We start from the raw sequence: 22,140 nt of genomic DNA, 5'->3' as shown, positions 1-22,140 counted from the left end.
ATCCTGTTTCAGTTTTTCGTTGAACAATTCAATTTGTTGAAGATGTTTATAGTTTATAGGCAACAGTCACTGCTTTTTTAGCCAAATGTGTCACTCGCTCGTTTGCTACCTTCTATTCGCCGTTTTGAAGAAATACCCCGAAAACGAAGAAAATATGTGAGAGGGAAATAAAAAGTAACAAAAATTTAATTTTCATCTCTTTATTTGATACACCGATATAATGCTTTAAGAATTTTTAATATTTTAAAAATTACAACTATCAAAGTGTTTAGAGTTATTCCAATAATGACGAAGTTTTTCAAATTCTTCTCATATTTCCCAAAATTGAAAATTTCCGAATATTTTCTAACATATCTTCTTATATCTATACAAATACAGGCGCAATGTATTTAAATTATTTGATCTGATTAATTTAGTTAGATTATTATCAATTTATTGATTAAATTTTTTACCTCAGACAACACATGCAATATTTTATTTTAGCGTGATTTTTTCGGAATTCCCTTTTAAGCCTCACGTGATTAATGGACGAACACTTATAACATTGTGATGTTGACTTAAAAAAAAAACAGTAATTTAATTTTATACTTATAGATAAATCCCGCTATTTTCTTTACATTGTCACTACATGGTCCTCAAGCATAAATTGTAAAATTTAAAGTTAACGTAAATAATACTGAAAATATTAACTTGAATCATATCGGCCTGGTATGTTGATTACATTTATTTTATGGCCTATATTGCTTTTATACATAAAAGATGCAACACAATTAAATATAATTAATGTGACACTTTTCAAATACATTCGAGTTTGAGAAAATAAATTGAACATAAATGAGAGTGCTTTCATATTCACTGCACGTTGTTATACTTAACTACATATACGAGTATGTTTATGTTTAAAAAAGATTAATGAAACATAAAGTACATACATTGATTATATGTTACATAAACACTATATTATGAATAATAATTAAAGGCTAATAATAATACTTGTGATTGGAATTATTTTCAGATTCAAAACGAATGACGTAAGTAGAAGTAATTTCGTTTATTTTTTGATACCTAGATTTGAGATCATTCTTTTTTAATTCGTCAATAGACAATAATATCACTATAATCGACATGAATTGTATAAAAAATAAATGCATTATGAAATTTAAATGCGAATAACGTAATATTAATATAGCAATAGAGTTAGCAAAAATGTTATGGTCACTTATTTTTTACGTAAAATTCCACCAAAGTAATACTCTCTATTTCTTTTTAGCAAGATGAAAGGGATAACATGTTTTTATAGATGTATTTGGACAGTGAAAATCTGCAGATAAATATATTATATGAGATCACAAACAATCACTGAACTGCGGTTGAAAAATACACAAAGTTAAGTTCGGATTTGACAATCTTCTCTGACCACACTCTCGGAGACATAAGGTTCTCAATTGATGTTTGTTAGCTGGTAAATCCAAAAGAACGAAACGTATCTGGATAAAATTTGGCACAAAGATAAATTCCTATCTGATATATGGCATAGACTATTAACACAGATTTTTTATAATTCCGCGCGAACGTTGTCGCGGACAAAAGCTTATAAAGTTATACATATTACATTGGTTTGACATAGTTACATATAATTTGATTGTATAGTTCAACAAGGATATCTGTTCCGGTATTCAGTTCACTTTCATGATTATGAATCTCTCTCATTTTTTGTGACTGAGTAGTCACTGTTTGCCTTGAGGAGGCATTTACAGTTTCACCGGGCTTGAGGTGGCCGGACGCAGATGGCGCTAAGCCTAAACCTCATTTAAGAGTAACTAGGCTCGAGGGCTCCCTCAGGAGCCTCGGCTCGGGCTGTTACTTCGTTATTATTACCGGATTGGGAGGTCACCGAGCTCTTAGGTCGCTTCGGTGGACGCTCCATGGAGTAACTGGGCTCAAGGGCCCCCGAGAGGGGACCTCGGTTTGGGCTGTAACTCATAATCTCCTTCAGCGGATGTTCCGATATTTATAAGTTAAACTAAATTATGACAGCCCACTAGCGCCCCGTTACCTACGTCAAAAAGTGTCACAAAACTTTTTTCGTACTTCGTCGTTTATGCTTTTCTCTATGCCCAGGTACGTTTTGCATAGTTTCCGTCAAAACTAACCGCGATAGTAGCGCCCCTCTTACAAGCTCAGATATCCTTGTTTGAATTTGTGAAATGTGGATTTCGACTGTAGTGACACTTGACATGTTTCACAGTAATGTAAATCCACAGTAAGGCAGCATTTATAAATTTAATATTAATCCTTTTTTAATGATTTTGATTTTTATTTAACAAAATATGTCACATTTAAGGTTTATACGATCACAGTTATATTTTAACCCTTTTCTTGTTAGTGTATCTGTAGAGATACACCAGAATTAAAAAAAATCTAGTGTTATTATTTTTAAGCGAAACAATGATATTTTTTTAAGAATATTTAGGCCATTTCTTAGTTTCGGAACGCAACTTAAGTTTTTTGTGTTGGTAAGACTGATGAGCTGTCAAACTTCACTTTAGTTCAAGTTCCGACATGTTGCCTCGCAAAAAGGTAAGAAAAGTTATGATTTTTTTCTTGTTTTTATGTATTGAATGAGTGGATGTGTTAAGTTATTAATTATAGATATATTTAGCACTAAAATAATTACTTTGGACATTCTTTAATTGTCTGGTTGATGCTTCATGTGACTTTTTTAATGAATGTATCTCCTCGTGCACATTGCCAAGAAACTAACAATTCTATATATATTTGTTATGTATCTCATGGTACACACTGCTAGCTTTACTAACAACTTTTACAAAATCGTCATGTATCTGTATGTGCACACTGCCAAGCTGAATAACTGTTCATATGGCGATGCATGGCTTATTTTATATTAATTGCAGGTCAATATGCTTTCAAGAGCTAGCAAAATACTCACATTGGTGCCAAAACACAGTCAGTCATCAAATGATGAAGAAAGTTCGGATTCTAGTAGTGAAGTCGAGAATTTTAATCTTCAAAAACGCGATAGTACTGAATCTTCATCTTGTCCTTCGCTTCCTTCTTCTCTTGAAAATCTTCACATACTTTCTGACGATGAAAACAACCTCACTTCCTGCCCTACAGTATCAATGAAACCAGCGTCTGAAAGTATTTCTTTGAATTCTTCAACTCAAGATTCTCTTCACTCGGTCATACCTCCTTCACCAACTGCCATTGTAAATGTTATTCGAAATAAAAAGCCTAGATTTAACCGAATCGTGCCTGAAACACCAGAGTCATCGCCAGCAATAGTAGCAGCCTCACCATCGCCGTCAAATATAAATACACGCTCAAAACAGCCACGGCTAGCTGTAAGGCGCCTTGCACCTATACAAAGAAAGCAACTGAAATTCCATTGGAATAACAAGAAATTTGAACATAACGCCGAAATACACGATAAACAGTTACCTTCAGATACCATAAAAACACCACTAGAATATTTTCAATACTTCTTTGATGATGGCATCCTTAACATGATTACAGAGCAAAGCAATTTATACTCAACTCAAACAATTGGTCGTTCTCTTAATTTTTCAAAACAAGACATCAAAGATTTTATTGCAATAAATTTGATAATGGGAATCGTGAATATGCCGGCCTACACTGACTACTGGTGTCAGGAATTCAGATTTTCACAAATAGCTGATGTAATGACACTCAAAAAATTTCAACAGATACGACGGTACATCCACTTCAACGACAATCTGCTTGATGACGGTGATCGGTATTTTAAAGTTAGGCCACTCATTGAAAAAGTACGTGCCAACTTTTTGAGAGTTCCTCATGAAACCAGGTTCAGCATTGATGAAATGATGGTGCCATATAAGGGCAAAAAAGCCGGTAATCGAAAACAATACATAAAGAGCAAGCCTCGCAAATGGGGGTACAAAATATTTGTTAGAGCTGGCGTTTCGGGCTTCATTTATGATTTTCTCGTATATGGCGGTGAAGACACTTTCAGATACCACCTATTTTCACCAGAAGAAATGAGTTTGGGCTTTGGGGCAAAAGTCGTCTTCTCACTATGTAAAACTATTCCTGATCCAGCATGTTCAGTTGTGTACTTTGACAATTTTTTCACTAGTCTAGAGCTTATACATATGCTCCGATATAATATGGGTATATTCTCCTTAGGCACCATAAGGTCAAATAGACTACGTGGTGCAGAACAAAAGCTTATACCTGATAAAGCCCTCAAAAAAAAAGGCCGCGGATCTTATTCACGAGTAGTATGCAATACAAACAAAGTCTGTATTGTCAAATGGCATGACAACAAAGTGGTTACTGTGGCAAGCAGTTATGTTTCTGAAACTCCTGTTGGAGTTATACAACGTTACAATAAGGATTTAAAACAGAGAGCTGCTGTCCCCTGTCCCAATATAATAAAGCACTACAACGCACATATGGGAGGAGTCGACCTTGCAGATATGTTAGTGGCTTTGTACAGAACGGAGATGAAAAGCCACCGATGGTACTTACCGATATTTTCTCAAATGTTAGATATGTGCGTGAACAATAGCTGGATTTTGTATCGCAGACATATTGGCGTGAATAACATAAAACGACTGAGTTTAAAGAAGTTTCGACATCATATTATACAAGGGCTCTTACATTCTGGGAGACAGCAGCCATTCAAAAACTATGATTCTGTACCACCAGCACCAAAAAAGATTATAAAAACACCCTGTACCGTAAGGCCAACTGCGGACGTTAAATATGATGGATACAATCATTTCCCTACTTTTGGGTCCAAAGGACGATGCAAACTATGTATCAAAGGTCAGACTACTGTTATGTGCATCAAATGTGGTATGAGGCTGTGTCTTTTACCGGATAGGAACTGTTTTTTCAATTTCCATAATGTGAATGTCTAAAATTAATCTGATTTTGTATTTTTGCATTGAAGTTCCATTTTTGTTATTAAATAAATAGTACAAACTACTGATTATTAACGTGTTTTTATATTTATTTTCATATAAATTATTATATAATCAAGTCATAGATAATTTGGCAATGTATCTGTAGAGATACATTGATAGCGTAATATATTTATCAATGCCCTTGGCAATGTATCCCACAAGATACGGGTGGTTTTTTTAAAGGGGTAGTTTGAATATTTTTTTTAATATTTTTTCTAGACCCCTTGGGTCATTAAAGTTAAGTGCTATGAATATTGTTTTTATATTCGAAAAAATAAAATTCTGCCAAGTTAAGGGTTAAACGAGTAATATAAAGCACCATACTTATATGTAGGTGGATCTAATAGATAAATGTTAAAACTAAATTATCTAAGCTTAATTTTAGGCTAAACAAATTCATTAAATGAGGAACTTAAAAATTTGTTGTTATACAATGTTAGTTTCGCGTCTTTTATACTTTTTGGACTTTATAAAGCTAGTTGTTTTTTTCTAGCGATCACAAGTACGAGTCTTTTTTTAAGTTTTATAAATTGTTGATACGAAAATAAAAATGCTGCAACGCGGAAATGAAACGACTTTTTTTGATGAAAATGGAATAAAAAGGACTTACAATTTACTTTATAAACGACATTTCAATCGATAAATGCGTTAATAATAGGTAAATTTTTGCTTTTCATTTGAATAACTACAATGGTCTATTCAGATATAATGTTTAAGTTTCATTTAGAGTTTATATTTAGTGAGTGGTTGAATGTTGATATAATTCGGCAACGCAGTCTCCGACTTTCAAAATATAAAAGATGGAGTCGTTTCACCTGATATCAGAGGTATGTGTTGGTAGGTGGTATGGCGACCACGGCGGCGCCCGCGCGACCTATTGATAATGGAGCAAGATTACGCCAAGTGTTGCTCTCCGTGTCGTAAATCTCCACCAAATTTAAATACTGCGCACCGTCATAGCCACCTGATGGATAACAAAAAAAAAACTTTTTTAATACATTTTTTTTTTATTAAAATGTGGCAAATGAGCAAGCGGCCACCAGTTCGTCGAAATGGCGAAGTGACAGCTGCCCATAGACATCACCAATAGTAGATGCGTTGTCTACCTTTAAACGAAGAAGGAGACGTACAGAAGGGAAATATTTCCCCTTTTTATGCGTCTAATTACTTCGACTTCATGCCTGTGTTCTGTGTGATCTTTTTTTAATTAAAAATACAATTTATTACACTGAAAAATAACATACTTTTTCTTCTGAAGATCATCGAATGGATCATTTTGATAGATCAATCAATACACATGCTAAGACGCGTCTCGTTTTCTCGGGTAAAATGAGCCGTCACTCGGGGGGTCTAGTTCTTGTAGTTCCCAAGAAACGTTGCGGGGGTGGGAGGAGGGGGGGGGGGGGGAATAAATTTTTGGTTGAAAATGGGGGAAGGGTGCAGATGGCCCACAGTTAAAGGTTATGGTCTGATACGTACCTACGGCGACGATCTTGTCGCCGAGTAGACAGGAGCCGATGGCGTCGCGGGCGTATGAGAGACGCGCCAGCAGTGTCCAGGTGTCGGTGTTGGGGTCGTAGCGCTCTACACAGGCCAGCCTCCCGCCCACAGTGTTGGCCGGCGCCTCGTGCCCGCCCAGCGCGTACAAGTACCCGCCCGCAGCGCAGATCTATCACAGTACGTACTAATTGAACAGACATACTCGTTCTAATATCGCGAAGAGCGATTACATGGAGATAGTTAAAAATTGCCACCCAGTTATTGATGACTTTAATTTCATATAATTTATATTGTTGTAGTTATAATTATTAAATTACTCTCCTAAATAGGATTGTCGAGAGGCAGGCGCCCGGCAGTATAAATTAAGCCAAAGCATTAAGGTTGATAAAAACTTGTGAGGTTGGTAAGGCCAGGGCACTGATGTCTATCGATGGATACGTTATCGCTTGGTAATGACTTAAATAAGCGTGTTGATTTTCCTGACACTTAATTCTATCTCCAGTATTAGTTCGAATCCTAACCACCGCTATCAACCGTAACCGTCAGGCACTCAAAATCATGATTTAAAGCTTATCCATGTATAGTATAGAGGTCATTGGGCTCGACAGATAGGGAGATAATGTAGTGAGTGTGTAAGTAGATATGAGGTAGGTACGCTGAGTCCGCAGCGGCGACGAGTCATGGGGGCGCAGTTGTGCCAGTGGTTGGTGGCGGGGTTGTAGCACTCGAGCGAGCGCAGACAGGCGCCGCCATCACGACCACCAGCCGCGTACAGGCGACCGCCCAGCACCGCCACCCCGCACGTACTGCGCGCGCCCGCCATCGGCGCTACCACCGTCCACGACCGAGAGATCGAGTCCCACCTACACACATCACTCATGGGAAAAGGTGGACCACCGCTTCTATACCAATTCAATCTTACTCATATTATAAATTATTTAGATGGATGAATGGATTTGTTTGAAGGTTACTCCAGAACAGCTGCATGGATCTTGATGAAATTTGGCATAAATGTGGGGCATAGTCTGGAAGAACACATAAATAAAAAATTATACTATGAGGTTTGGCTTGGTCTCTGCCTGAAAATGACAGATTTTGCTTCGTTTTTTCAAAGTACCAGCTGAAGTTAATGTCGGCTAATTCTGTCTTTATTACTAGTTTGAATTTCATCGCTACCGCCAGCGCTAAAATGTCGAAAATCAAATAGGCATAAAATACCACAGCCTATAGCCTGTCTAGTGGAATAATAGAAATGAGTTTCAAGACTTACCTCTCGACGGAGTTAAGATATATCCAGCCGTCATGTCCGCCGACCGCGTAGACGGGGGCATTGGGTCCGTCACCCAGCACGGCCACGCCCAGCCCGTGCCGGTGAGTGTTCATCGGCGCCAGCGTACTCCAGCTCATTGTTGCAATGTCGAGACAGTCCACCTGTGTACACAATCTACATACAACTAAACAGCTTTACCTTATCTATACGTATCATAAAATTGGTTTGTCTTTATGTAATAACAAAATGTGAAAATCATATTTCGTGTACGTGATGGTTTTGCTATATCTAAAACGTAAAGTCAATTTTTTTTATTTTTTTGTCTGTCTGTCTGTCCGCAAGCCGCGTTTGTTGGGGGTAATCTTCGGAACGTCTTGACCGATTATGACGGGACTTTTACAGGAAATTAGCGTGCCTGAATATTGTAGCCTACCTTTTTTTATTAATTTGTTGATTATATTTCCTTTGTAATTGATTTAGGCTTTATTATAATTGCAAGTAAGTATAGGTAAAAAAAAAATTTAAAATTGTTCAACAAATATTAAATTTAAAAAAAAATTTTAGCTTGAGCAAAACGCACTGATGACTTAAATCACAAAGATATAATGGGCAACTGAAATAATATAATATTCCTGTCATAATACACAGTAATACAAAAGAAATGGAGAAATAAAAAAATCTAAACTTATTTTTTGGTTTACGACTCTGTAACAATTTTTTTAATTCTGTAACAATTTTTTTTACTATAAACTTACGGTATTTAATGTCTTCAAGCCGTCCCTGCCACCAACAATGATCAGCTTGCGTTGGAGAACTGCAACTCCAAATTGCAATCGTCTAGTACCCATTCTCATGTATGGACTCCAAGTATTAGTCCGCGGGTCATACACTTCCATATTACTTGCTCCCTATTCAAAAATAACTATTAATTTACATACAATATTAGAAAATTTCGCATGTGCTTTGATTCTTATCAGACCTAATCTTTGAAAAAAAACCTCCCTCCAACCACCACTCAAAACCACCTCAACAAAAAGCGCTAAAATTCGTAATATTCAAAACATTTGAGGAAAATAATTTTTTTTTTAGTTTTGTAAAATTATTTTTAATTATATCTCAAAAACATTGTTTAGTTATTAAAATATATGAAATTATGCTTATATTTTATTTGAATAAATAATTTTCCTTTCACTCGCTTGAAATTACTATTTCACTAAAATAGTATTTAAAAAATAACTATTGCAACTTACTCTTAATATTATACATATAGCAATAAATTACCTTGTTACCATCCATTCCACCGATAGCCAATAGTCGACCAATTGTAGAAGTCCTTGGTCTTGTTCTATAAGATGCAAGTAAACCCCGTCTCTCTGGCAGCAGATGCCACTTCACTGCCTCCATTATTAATGGTTGACACTCTTGAATTTTACCACAAGTCTGTTCCACTTTGTCAATTAAATACTGAAAATTTATCAACAAATGAAAAATGATAAAAATTGACATGTAACTGAAATCAATCATTTTTGGTTTCCAACTCTCAGTTTTGAGGGAAAATGGCGACACAACGATAGTATTAAAAAGCTCGTATACATATATTTATATATTTAAAGTTGTTAAATAAAATAACTTATCTAAAAAATTGTGATGCTTAAGAATTGACCTGTACTAATTGTAAAAAAAAACTATATTTTACCTCTGATGATAGTAGGGGTAATTTTACAAGTTTTAATAAAGTTGGTAAATATTTTTCCCTGTTATCTTTATCATGATGTACCCATGTCAATACACAATCACATACATCCTCTTCTGCGGTCACATTAAGATCATCTGATTTGAGCAAGTTTGCTAACTGATCTACATGTAAAGATAGAAATTCTGGCTGTTTCATTACCTGAAATTTTTTATTGTATAGGTAAATATAGCACAACTTATCTACATTTTAAGGTAAGGCAAAAAGATAAAAGGTAAAGGTTTCCTGTATTATTTAATATGACGAATTGACCATAGACATCCGGAATTTATATTAAATTTCACTTGCAATCAGCTGAACTGTGCTACTTACAAATTATTAACTTAAAGTCTTAATTACTTATACAATATGACAGCTTATTCTAAGTTAAAGTTAATTATTTTATTATTAACCTCCATGAAATGTTGATAAGTGTACTCCAAAGCACTTTTGTGTAATGCAAGGCAAGATTGTTGTTCAGCAAACAAAGCAATCCCTAAAGAATTACAAGGATCAAGCTGGTTCATCAAAAAAGTACAGCAAGCTTTTGTAACAGCATGCAGCTGAAGTAAGCTTGCTGTTGCCAGTAGCATCTCAACTGATTCCTCCTTTAGCTCTGCAAATAAAAATTTATTGTGAAGGCAAGCTCCTGCAAAATGAAACCAAATATGCTTGATAAAGAAACAAAGTATTAACCTATTACACCTGTGTAGCAATAATGCACCAATGATTGGAGAGCTGTTGAGTCAACTCTTTCCATTGAGATTTCATTTAACTTTGCTTCTTTCATAGAACCTGTAAACATCGCTGCAAAATACTCGCTGCATGATGATAACACTACTTTATGTGCCGGAATCCTGTCATCAAATAAGTAAAACATTTAATTATTGAATTACTAGCTGTCGTCCGCGACTCCATCCTTAAAAACTTAATAATTAGCCTATGTGTTCTTCCAGACTATGTTCGATATCTGTGCCAAATTTCATCAAGTTACATTAAGCCATTCTGGAGATACCTTCTAACAAATATCCATCCATCCATTTAAACTTTCTCATTTATAATATTAGTCGATCAAATCACATACAGTCAAACCTGGATGAGAAAGAAGCCTCTTTATGCAAAAGTCATTGTCTGGTCCCGATGAACGACCTCTATAAGTGAGAAACTCAGGTAAGAGAGACGCTCCTATAAGTGAGAAAAATATCCAGGTTCCAAAGTATGTCGCTTTTGAAAGTTACGCTAGTTTAAAAATTAATAGCTTTGTTTTCTTTTTCAATTCCTACTATTAGCTTGCACATCAATCATTATTTTAACATTATTTAGTTACTAGTGGTCGATCGTGACTTAGTGAGCGCAAAATATTTATTTATTTATTTGAACATTTTGCCTTTTCCAGGCGTCGTTACATATAATTTTTTAACATACATTAAAATAACAAATTACTTATTACTAGGAATTACTTAACTATTACATTAGAAAGAAAGTAAGAAAGAAAGAAATACATTTAATATACGTTACCTATTTATTGCCTTATGTGTGCATGCTTATTAGAGTTTAGTTAGAGGTTAAATTGTTTTGAATTTTTAAAGTATTCTTCTATAGTGTAAAAATAAAACAAAGTATCCTATGTTACACCTGCATACATCAGCTACCTTCCAGTAAAAGTAATTAAGTCAGTGTCAAAAATGTTCCAGTCAATTCTGTTCAAGTCAGAGATTATCTGGATCAAATCCTGACTTCGACAAAACTTAAAAATGGATTTTCCTTATAAGCGATTGCGAAATATGGTTCTTTTCCGATATTACATACAGATGCTACAATTTTATCAATTGTACAGATATATCTTGTAACTCAAATCAGACTCACTTCCCATTTAACCCTTAACTTGGCAGAATTTTATTTTTTCGAATATAAAAACAATATTCATAGCACTTAACTTTAATGACCCAAGGGGTCTAGAAAAAATATTAAAAAAAATATTCAAACTACCCCTTTAAAAAAACCACCCGTATCTTGTGGGATACATTGCCAAGGGCATTGATAAATATATTACGCTATCAATGTATCTCTACAGATACATTGCCAAATTATCTATGACTTGATTATATAATAATTTATATGAAAATAAATATAAAAACACGTTAATAATCAGTAGTTTGTACTATTTATTTAATAACAAAAATGGAACTTCAATGCAAAAATACAAAATCAGATTAATTTTAGACATTCACATTATGGAAATTGAAAAAACAGTTCCTATCCGGTAAAAGACACAGCCTCATACCACATTTGATGCACATAACAGTAGTCTGACCTTTGATACATAGTTTGCATCGTCCTTTGGACCCAAAAGTAGGGAAATGATTGTATCCATCATATTTAACGTCCGCAGTTGGCCTTACGGTACAGGGTGTTTTTATAATCTTTTTTGGTGCTGGTGGTACAGAATCATAGTTTTTGAATGGCTGCTGTCTCCCAGAATGTAAGAGCCCTTGTATAATATGATGTCGAAACTTCTTTAAACTCAGTCGTTTTATGTTATTCACGCCAATATGTCTGCGATACAAAATCCAGCTATTGTTCACGCACATATCTAACATTTGAGAAAATATCGGTAAGTACCATCGGTGGCTTTTCATCTCCGTTCTGTACAAAGCCACTAACATATCTGCAAGGTCGACTCCTCCCATATGTGCGTTGTAGTGCTTTATTATATTGGGACAGGGGACAGCAGCTCTCTGTTTTAAATCCTTATTGTAACGTTGTATAACTCCAACAGGAGTTTCAGAAACATAACTGCTTGCCACAGTAACCACTTTGTTGTCATGCCATTTGACAATACAGACTTTGTTTGTATTGCATACTACTCGTGAATAAGATCCGCGGCCTTTTTTTTTGAGGGCTTTATCAGGTATAAGCTTTTGTTCTGCACCACGTAGTCTATTTGACCTTATGGTGCCTAAGGAGAATATACCCATATTATATCGGAGCATATGTATAAGCTCTAGACTAGTGAAAAAATTGTCAAAGTACACAACTGAACATGCTGGATCAGGAATAGTTTTACATAGTGAGAAGACGACTTTTGCCCCAAAGCCCAAACTCATTTCTTCTGGTGAAAATAGGTGGTATCTGAAAGTGTCTTCACCGCCATATACGAGAAAATCATAAATGAAGCCCGAAACGCCAGCTCTAACAAATATTTTGTACCCCCATTTGCGAGGCTTGCTCTTTATGTATTGTTTTCGATTACCGGCTTTTTTGCCCTTATATGGCACCATCATTTCATCAATGCTGAACCTGGTTTCATGAGGAACTCTCAAAAAGTTGGCACGTACTTTTTCAATGAGTGGCCTAACTTTAAAATACCGATCACCGTCATCAAGCAGATTGTCGTTGAAGTGGATGTACCGTCGTATCTGTTGAAATTTTTTGAGTGTCATTACATCAGCTATTTGTGAAAATCTGAATTCCTGACACCAGTAGTCAGTGTAGGCCGGCATATTCACGATTCCCATTATCAAATTTATTGCAATAAAATCTTTGATGTCTTGTTTTGAAAAATTAAGAGAACGACCAATTGTTTGAGTTGAGTATAAATTGCTTTGCTCTGTAATCATGTTAAGGATGCCATCATCAAAGAAGTATTGAAAATATTCTAGTGGTGTTTTTATGGTATCTGAAGGTAACTGTTTATCGTGTATTTCGGCGTTATGTTCAAATTTCTTGTTATTCCAATGGAATTTCAGTTGCTTTCTTTGTATAGGTGCAAGGCGCCTTACAGCTAGCCGTGGCTGTTTTGAGCGTGTATTTATATTTGACGGCGATGGTGAGGCTGCTACTATTGCTGGCGATGACTCTGGTGTTTCAGGCACGATTCGGTTAAATCTAGGCTTTTTATTTCGAATAACATTTACAATGGCAGTTGGTGAAGGAGGTATGACCGAGTGAAGAGAATCTTGAGTTGAAGAATTCAAAGAAATACTTTCAGACGCTGGTTTCATTGATACTGTAGGGCAGGAAGTGAGGTTGTTTTCATCGTCAGAAAGTATGTGAAGATTTTCAAGAGAAGAAGGAAGCGAAGGACAAGATGAAGATTCAGTACTATCGCGTTTTTGAAGATTAAAATTCTCGACTTCACTACTAGAATCCGAACTTTCTTCATCATTTGATGACTGACTGTGTTTTGGCACCAATGTGAGTATTTTGCTAGCTCTTGAAAGCATATTGACCTGCAATTAATATAAAATAAGCCATGCATCGCCATATGAACAGTTATTCAGCTTGGCAGTGTGCACATACAGATACATGACGATTTTGTAAAAGTTGTTAGTAAAGCTAGCAGTGTGTACCATGAGATACATAACAAATATATATAGAATTGTTAGTTTCTTGGCAATGTGCACGAGGAGATACATTCATTAAAAAAGTCACATGAAGCATCAACCAGACAATTAAAGAATGTCCAAAGTAATTATTTTAGTGCTAAATATATCTATAATTAATAACTTAACACATCCACTCATTCAATACATAAAAACAAGAAAAAAATCATAACTTTTCTTACCTTTTTGCGAGGCAACATGTCGGAACTTGAACTAAAGTGAAGTTTGACAGCTCATCAGTCTTACCAACACAAAAAACTTAAGTTGCGTTCCGAAACTAAGAAATGGCCTAAATATTCTTAAAAAAATATCATTGTTTCGCTTAAAAATAATAACACTAGATTTTTTTTAATTCTGGTGTATCTCTACAGATACACTAACAAGAAAAGGGTTAAAGATTTTTTTAATTTTGCTACACAGCTTTCATCCTGATAACAATGCAATTTTTTACATTCAATGCTAACATATACCCAAGGTATTCACCACAGCAGACAATATTTTTTTGCACAATCACCCAAAATGAATATCAAATAAAAGGGCTTGGCTTGGATAGTCATGTAAATAAACACTAAATCACCTAAAACTTAATCTAACCAATGCAGTTATTTTATTTTATTTCTTCAAAAAACTTCAAAAAATGTAAATGAGATCATTTTCTATCGCTTAATATCAATTTAATGAATATTCATGATTTCCTATTGTAAAGTATTAACAAAATGTATTGCTAAAAGTAGGAATTGAATTTTTTTTTATTTTACTTGTTCTTTGTGCACAAACAAAGGAATTATACACTGAACGAAACAAAGGATGTGAATGGTACTTACCTGCAACCTTCGGCAATAAGCACTACATCACAAAGTGTCTGTGATCGATAATATCCGTATAAATTTTTTAGAGCAAGTTCGGAATGACCATTGCTATAAAATTCATCTTGTTTCGATGTGCTTGTAAGACTAATTTGACTGAAGTCTCGAGGCAATCCCTCGTCGGTTGAATTTGTGGAAACATTATCAATAGCTGTTTCTGAGTTTAGGGGATCACGAGCTGACATTGTGAAAAGTTGTGAACACCAAAACAAACTAACTGAGTTAACTAAGACTAAGCGGCATTAAATCAATAAATAAAAACAAAGGCATGTCAGACGCAGACGCAGACGTAAACGTTGAGTTGCGACCTCAGATGAAGAATTATATAGATATGGCATGCGCGTTCACCCGTAAGGGACAGATAGAGAGTACTATAGACTATACCTATATATAAGTAAAAGGATTGGGGTTACCAGTTATTTGTTTTGTCCCGAAAATGAATAATTACGATATAATTTAATATAGACCAATTTATATATTCCCAATTAAATTGTAATTAATAAACGTAATAAATATAAAAAAACAATGCGTAATTTTTGTTTATGTGACTAAGATTACGTAAACAGATTTTTTTAGTAATACTTAGTCAGGTCATAAATTCTGTTACATGTTTAATATAAAATAATTGAAACAAGTTTATTCATTATGTGACCATTTATATACCAAAATGAACTTAACAAAACATAGATTCTTATGACACTAAAGTTTATTCAAAATGACATCCGTGATTTTGAATACAGGCCTTCAATCTGCTCGGCCAGTCGTCTATCACAGCACGAACGAGGTCCATGTCAATATCGGCGGCTGCCTTAATCAAGGATGTCTTGAGTGACTCCAAAAAAAGAATTTCCCGATATTTTTTTCCCGCGTACTGCTTCAACAAAGCGCGGCATCTCTTCAGTCTTAGGTCCATTAGACGAGCATTCAAACGATGTCCTATTTTTCTTCGATATGCACGAAGCCCTAAGTCTTCATAAAAAGCTACAAAAAACATACCAATATTATAGTCATATAATTTTAAATTACTCTGTATATCATTACAGTGAACACTACATGTAAAACTACTTAATATTAAACTATTTTGATTGTAATTTCTAAGAAACAAAATTTACATGGGACAAATTAAAAAGCATACTCTTTAAAATCAACGGGATAAGAAAGTATCAAATATTTAAAAACACAGCATATACCAGAATTAAAAACTCCTTTTGAAATCTGTTGAAAATAGTATAAAAAATGTGGATTGTTTCATTTATATACATTATACATACTATAATTTATTTCCCCTAAATTCAGGGTAATTTTTACAACAAGATGGTGGTATTATTTTTACGGGTAATAACCAACCAATTTGAAAAGAAGTTTAATATGGCCGCTTGTTTCCCAGATCTACAGTATATTATTTGACACAAATGACATCTGCGTTTGGGCGCATAATGTTCGAAAAATACTATTTTAGTTTAGCTGATTTTTACCCGTATTTTAACATATTAGTTATTACAAAGACTGTAAAGAACAACTAGTTTGTATTTTCTTCCTTATTTTGTATGAATACATGTGAATAAGTGCGTAGTTTCAGTACTTACGAGTGAAAGGTTATGTTTTTCTCTTTTCGCTCACTACGGCTTTTACAACCGACGATACAGCAGTATACCATGTTTTATAAACTTTACCTTACTAAAACTGTAATATCAAAATATTTTTGCACAATTACAGCCACTAAGTACTCACAATTTTCCAAAAATAGCACGAATGTCAAACTTTGTTAGGGACAACCTAGGTTGTTTGTAGGGGACAACCTTTGTTCCAAACAAAGCCCAAACCCTGGTACGCAGAAAGGGACGGAAGATAGTTATCCCTGTCTTTGTCACGTCACAGGAATTGTGTATAACTGTATCTCTCTCACTCACGGTATTATTATTACCGTGTCATAGACTTGGTTGCGACTTACGACCTTGCAAGACTGACACTGACAAGTTGACAAGAATTTTGAATTGGTTGACAGACTTCATGGACAGGCTATAAGCTGTAATATTTGTGCCTATTCGGTTTATGTGAATTTGCATTTACTGATAGTAACACTAACAGGAGCTTATTGCCTCGTTCTCACCAGGCCAGCTCAGTAGGTCAGTCGCGCTGGTCTGTAATGGATGGTGTTGTCCACATTACGCCAGTCCAGTCTGAGGCGTGGCTTAGTAAAGTCTACAGGGACAATGTTGTCGAGAAAAAATGGAATACGCTACATAAGTAATAATTAGCGACAAAAATACATTTTATAACCTTAAAAAACCATTTTAGTAACCATTCTATCAGTAGGTACAGCTTTTTCCATCCGTAGTTACATACTACGAAATAATTACATACTCTTTGCGTAGTTGCATTACGGCTTTGGAGCTCCATTTTTAATATTTAATTCCGTCACTGTCTCAACATAATACATTTTTATTTTTGTTGTTTATTCAAAAAAAGTAAAAATGACAAGAATAACATTGACAGATTAAACATTCTAGGTAATATATATATAAAATTGTTTTTAGTCAGAACTGAACTGGCCTGTCCCAGACAGTCCACACTATGCCAGTTGCGGCGGAATGGCCGAACTGGCCTGAAAAGTAGCACGCCATCCCAGTTATCGGTCAGACTGACTTATTGGCTTACATTAGTGTCCACATCAGGCCAGTTGTATGTCAGCGCTGATTTCGAGTGCGACTGGTCTACTGAGCTGGCCTAGTGTGAACGAGGCAATAAGGCAATTGGCTTAAATATTTTTTAATTTATGATTATAATTTATTTTTCTTTTAACCGATTATTCCCTCCATTTTCTTTTCACAATTTATATAAATTAAAGAACAACAACTAATCTTTTTTTGAATCATGAGATTAACCTGAATATTGTAAATCTACATTATACGCTGTGATAAATGGTAACATTATATCCTTTATATTAAAACAAAACTTGAAAAATCGTTGTATGTTGTATGCAGTGGCCGCAAGCCGTTACAATCCCGTCGTAGACTAGTTGAGATAGAAAATCCAACTGCCACATTAACCCATTGTCGTTCTGAAGCCAAGACCAGATTAGTACTATAACGATTTAATTTTATTAGTACTATAACCTTCAGGCTGCTAAGTAATAAAATCAAGGATGTTACAATATAGTATTCTTTTCTATGAATGGACTACTTAGTGATATTCTATTAAACTATGTACTATAACCATATGTAAGCCATGCTGACAAACTCCTTGTACACATTTTAACTCTCCATTTATCGAGTCTTTAGGATATTAAACAAGTCCCTTACTTGTTAAAAATTTATGTTGAAAAGACTTTGTTACGGATACAATTTCTTAATAAATAGATTTTTTAATCAATTCTTCTCAGTCGTTGCAGTCTTGTCCGGCTGGTTTTGGACTAGTTGATTAACATTTCATAAACGTAGGTCAGATTAGTAGAATTTTGCAATCAGAATGTGTACTGCTTATAATTTTTTATTAGTTTGTGTGCATCCCTCGAATGTCCCTTGACTGCAAACTTCAAGTTGTTGGTCTGTTAGTAGCTATTATTTAAGCGATTGGTATAATAAAATAATAGTTGTCATCTGGCTGAGGCATTTATTAACATTTATTTTAATTATTTATCTTAATACAACATATATAGTAATTAACAATACATAATAAATAGTCCAAAAGTATATTACGCCTACAAAATAGCGTAGTCGTTATAAGATTATCGCCAAGTGAGTTGCTTACAAATGTTCTAAGAAATGTAAAGGCAACTCATCTATGACACTGTTGAAGGAATAGGAATTATCTCAGGTAGAATGAAAATTGTCAAGTGTCATAGGACTAACAAGACGCCATTCGGTCTAAATGATGTGCATTGGTGTGTCCCGTCCCATTGTTGATGATTATTCCTCTTCAGAAAGCGACGACTATCCGATCGAGCATTAGGGCAAACTTAGAACCCTATGACCCGAACCTAATAGTAATGTGCTTTTTAACTGCGTTGTAAAGATTATTAAGAAAAATGTTTTCAATCCTCATAGGGATATAACGATAACGATTTTTTGTGCGGTAGTAGTTGATACTTTATTGTTTGTCCGTTTTGGCAAACATAACATACTGTGAAAATATAATGTAAAATTTCCATCTAGTGGTATTGAAACAGATATAAGTATCTACAAAAATAGTTGCATTTTCAAATAATATTATTATGAAATTAACTGAAGCTGTGTAACATCGCGTCAGTGGAAAACGGCTTATAAATTTATAGACATCGCTTCTATGAAAACATTTCTTTTTATAAATTCTATTTAACTGGTTCATAGGTATAAAGAGTAACAACTACAAGTGTGACATCTAAAAATATTTTTAATTAGCCCTCAACAATAAATTAGTCGAAGTCATTCATTCATTTCAATTGAGCGCAAAGATAAACCATTTTAAGTAGACGGATGATAAAGTTACAGTTTATGATTAGCATCGGTCTACCTAAATATAATTTAAAATCACTTCGGAAGAATATATGAGCATGTTAATTGACCTCGGTGAAGAGCCGGGTATACCAAGTAATGTAGGAGACGGTTTAGCTTTGCGCGATATTTTAGCCTGATCTTGCTGTAAGATTGCCTGATGGATGAATGTGAATTAGTCGAGGTGGGTGCAACTAACAAACTAGCGAGTAGCGGGTGACAATGCAGCTCCGGCGGGCAGCAGAGTGCAGAATCGATGTCGATATCGATGTCAACTCTCTTGATCCTACAACGAGTACAATGAAAACTGCGTCAACATTTATTAACATTTCAAAATAGACGTTAAACATCATTGGCATTTTATTTCTCTATGTACAGAAAATTGACAGAGAATTGATAACTGTTTACAAATTATGAGTACATATATGTAAAAAAATAAATGCTAGAGTATAAATAAGAAGTACATAACCAAATAAAAAGGATAGACTGAATTTACAAACAATTGCTCCATTTCGGCAAGGTTTAAGTAGAAAAACATTTAGCCCGCATCTTATACAGACCCGTATAGTTTTACAAGTATGTAAATAAGATAATAATCACATCGATAGGTACATAGACTATATACGAGATCATGATTTGCATCTTATCCTATAATATTTAAAATATCACAATAAATTGCTGTGCACATACGAAACAGGCAAATTTTGAGTGCAATTACGTAAATATATTTTTAGCAATATCATTAAGTACTAAGAAATAAAATACATTTAAGAAATTATAGATTTAATTATAATGTATTTTAAACCACGAATATTTATGAATGTAAGTTTGCCGTAAGATCGAGTATAATTTTTTGATTTTTTTTAGGGTTAAAAAAAGTTTAGAAATAGTGAGTTAAATAAATGCTGAGGTACCTAGGTATTATAGTATCCATTTTATTGTTAAATAAAAATGATTATTTAACAAGTTGTTCAAGTTGTTCAGTTTAAATGTTTTTAATTTTTAGGAAATATTTGAGGGTTGCAAAACTTTTTTGTCATGATGAAAAATATTAAAAAAACACAAATTTAGGATTGCTTTACAGATGTGTCACTATAATAAATATACATATTTTTTTGTTGTTTAATTCAAATGTTGCGATCGCGATGTATCGTAGAATAATGACAAGTCATATGGGCCTGACATAGATAAAATAGCAAGGTTCTACCAAAACATCTGCAGCAAAGGACAGAAAAAACGACATTTCCTTTCTAAATAGTAAAGTTTGGGAACCTTTAATAATTAGAAAAGACTGGGAAAGGGAATAGGTTTAGAATTAGCCCTCCAGTAGCCATTAATGAGGTGCACACAACACGCCAGTCTTCTGTGAGATCTTGGCTTTTCAATGGTCTGGCGGGCCCATTAAGCAAGAGACATGTTTGTGGCAGGTTCTACCGCTGTATAGTTAAGGGTCCCAAATTGTAAGATTCTATATGATGTTTCAATACAACTTTTTTTTTACTTAGTAACTAAAGTGTTATTAAATTAGCGTCGAATGTTTTAATTTTTATGCGAATTAAAGAAGCTTTTATCCATTAAATAATTAATTTATATCAATTCATCCATTTGTGTTTAAAAACTCTTTCATATTTCGAATTTTATTCGATAATAGGATTTAGCTTAGATAGTTTTCTGATAGAAAAAAATATTAACAATTATTGGCACAATCCAACCAACCATCCTCGAGGAGTGTCAAACTGTCTGTTGTTAAGATTAACTTTTATCCGACAGAGGGCGTTTTTTGTAATAATAATAGGATTAAGCAAACAAGAAGGTAAGGACAATGCGCCTGACTACGACACTTCTACGAATCTATACATCTGATGAATGTTTTAGTCAAACAATGTATGAATTAGTTTGTTTTATGAGCAGTGCAAACTGTATTCAATAATACAGCAATAACAATAGCAGAAAAATATCTACTCAAGTAAAATTAAATAAATTTTTCTAAGAACCAGATCTCAATCTCAGTTATTACGCAATCGTTTGCATTATTAATACAAAGAGGTCGCGGACATTCGAATTAAAATTCTTCAGTATTTACAACTTTCAATAGTTTAATATGATATCTATTGGTAGATTATTATGTAGAGATAAATCGACGATAAGATTCACATCAAAGCAGATCTAGAAACAAAGGTTGAAATGAACTTGGTTGAAGACCAAAATATAAATACAAGTACCACTAAGTCCGATGGCTCAAGAACAGTATAATGCGACAAACTTATCTGGCCTGGTCAGCAAATGTGGTATAACAGTTTATAGGGCGTCCTGTCAATGTCAAAAAAGTGTCACAAGATCCTTGGCAAATTACAGCATTAATCTCGGTGAGTTCCAACATCGTAATACCTGTATACGAATTTATCACAATATTATCTTTGAGAAAAATATAGTTTACAATAGGATAAAGTAGGGTTGGCGACAGGCAGGTGGCCGGCCGTAAAAACTAAAGCCAAAACTTTAAGGTTTTATAACCTTGTGTGCCGACCCCACGTGAGTGGGAAAAGGCCAGGGAGATGATGATGATGATAGTTTACAATATTTATTTTGTATTGAATAATTCGGCGCTTGATAACGATGCCATGATAGTTCATAATATAATGGTCAATTTTACGCATTTTATTACAAAACTAACCGCAACAGAAGCGCCCCTTTCACCCGGCCAGATAATTTTGTTGGACTATGATGTCCTCTCAGACATTAAGGGTATTTTATTTAATTTTAAGTCGGCGATTAACAACATTCTTTTTATTTTAATTTTATTAATCTTCAAATTTATCTTCATCAAAATTTAGTACTAAAATCTGGACTGCGTTATGTTTAGCAGAATTGCCTTTTGATTTACATTTCTTTTGGGATCGTAAAACAGTGCATAATAACTTAATGAATCCAATACATGGTAT

General features: G+C 34.3%; 1 protein-coding gene across 1 annotated transcript; it reads right to left on the bottom strand.

The window, feature by feature from the left end:
• Positions 1–5,648: 5,648 nt before the first annotated feature.
• On the bottom strand, positions 5,649–15,028 carry LOC106707262 (kelch-like protein 5). The gene is made up of 10 exons (XM_045679898.1): positions 14,685–15,028; positions 10,172–10,332; positions 9,889–10,091; positions 9,440–9,637; positions 9,025–9,207; positions 8,499–8,651; positions 7,744–7,904; positions 7,129–7,336; positions 6,453–6,642; positions 5,649–5,937 (listed from the first exon to the last, which is right to left on the bottom strand). The coding sequence occupies exons 1-10, from the start codon at positions 14,909–14,911 to the stop codon at positions 5,795–5,797; spliced, it is 1,827 nt and encodes a 608-aa protein (XP_045535854.1). The 5' UTR covers positions 14,912–15,028; the 3' UTR covers positions 5,649–5,794.
• Between the last annotated feature and the right edge of the window lie 7,112 nt (positions 15,029–22,140).

This window comes from Papilio machaon, chromosome 11 (assembly GCF_912999745.1).
Source record: "Papilio machaon chromosome 11, ilPapMach1.1, whole genome shotgun sequence".
Taxonomy (NCBI): domain Eukaryota; kingdom Metazoa; phylum Arthropoda; class Insecta; order Lepidoptera; family Papilionidae; genus Papilio; species Papilio machaon.
The sequence above is the reverse complement of the archived record's forward strand: the minus strand, read 5'-3'. Positions and strand labels throughout refer to the sequence as shown.

Coding starts and splice junctions, on each gene's coding strand:
- LOC106707262 (XM_045679898.1), bottom strand. CDS start 14,911: ATGTCAGCTCGTGATCCCCTAAACTCAGAAACAGCTATTGATAATGTT. Junction 10,333..14,684: donor CTTATTGCCGAAGGTTGCAG/GTAAGTACCATT, acceptor ATTTGATGACAG/GATTCCGGCACATAAAGTAG. Junction 9,208..9,439: donor TACCCCTACTATCATCAGAG/GTAAAATATAGT, acceptor ATAAATTTTCAG/TATTTAATTGACAAAGTGGA.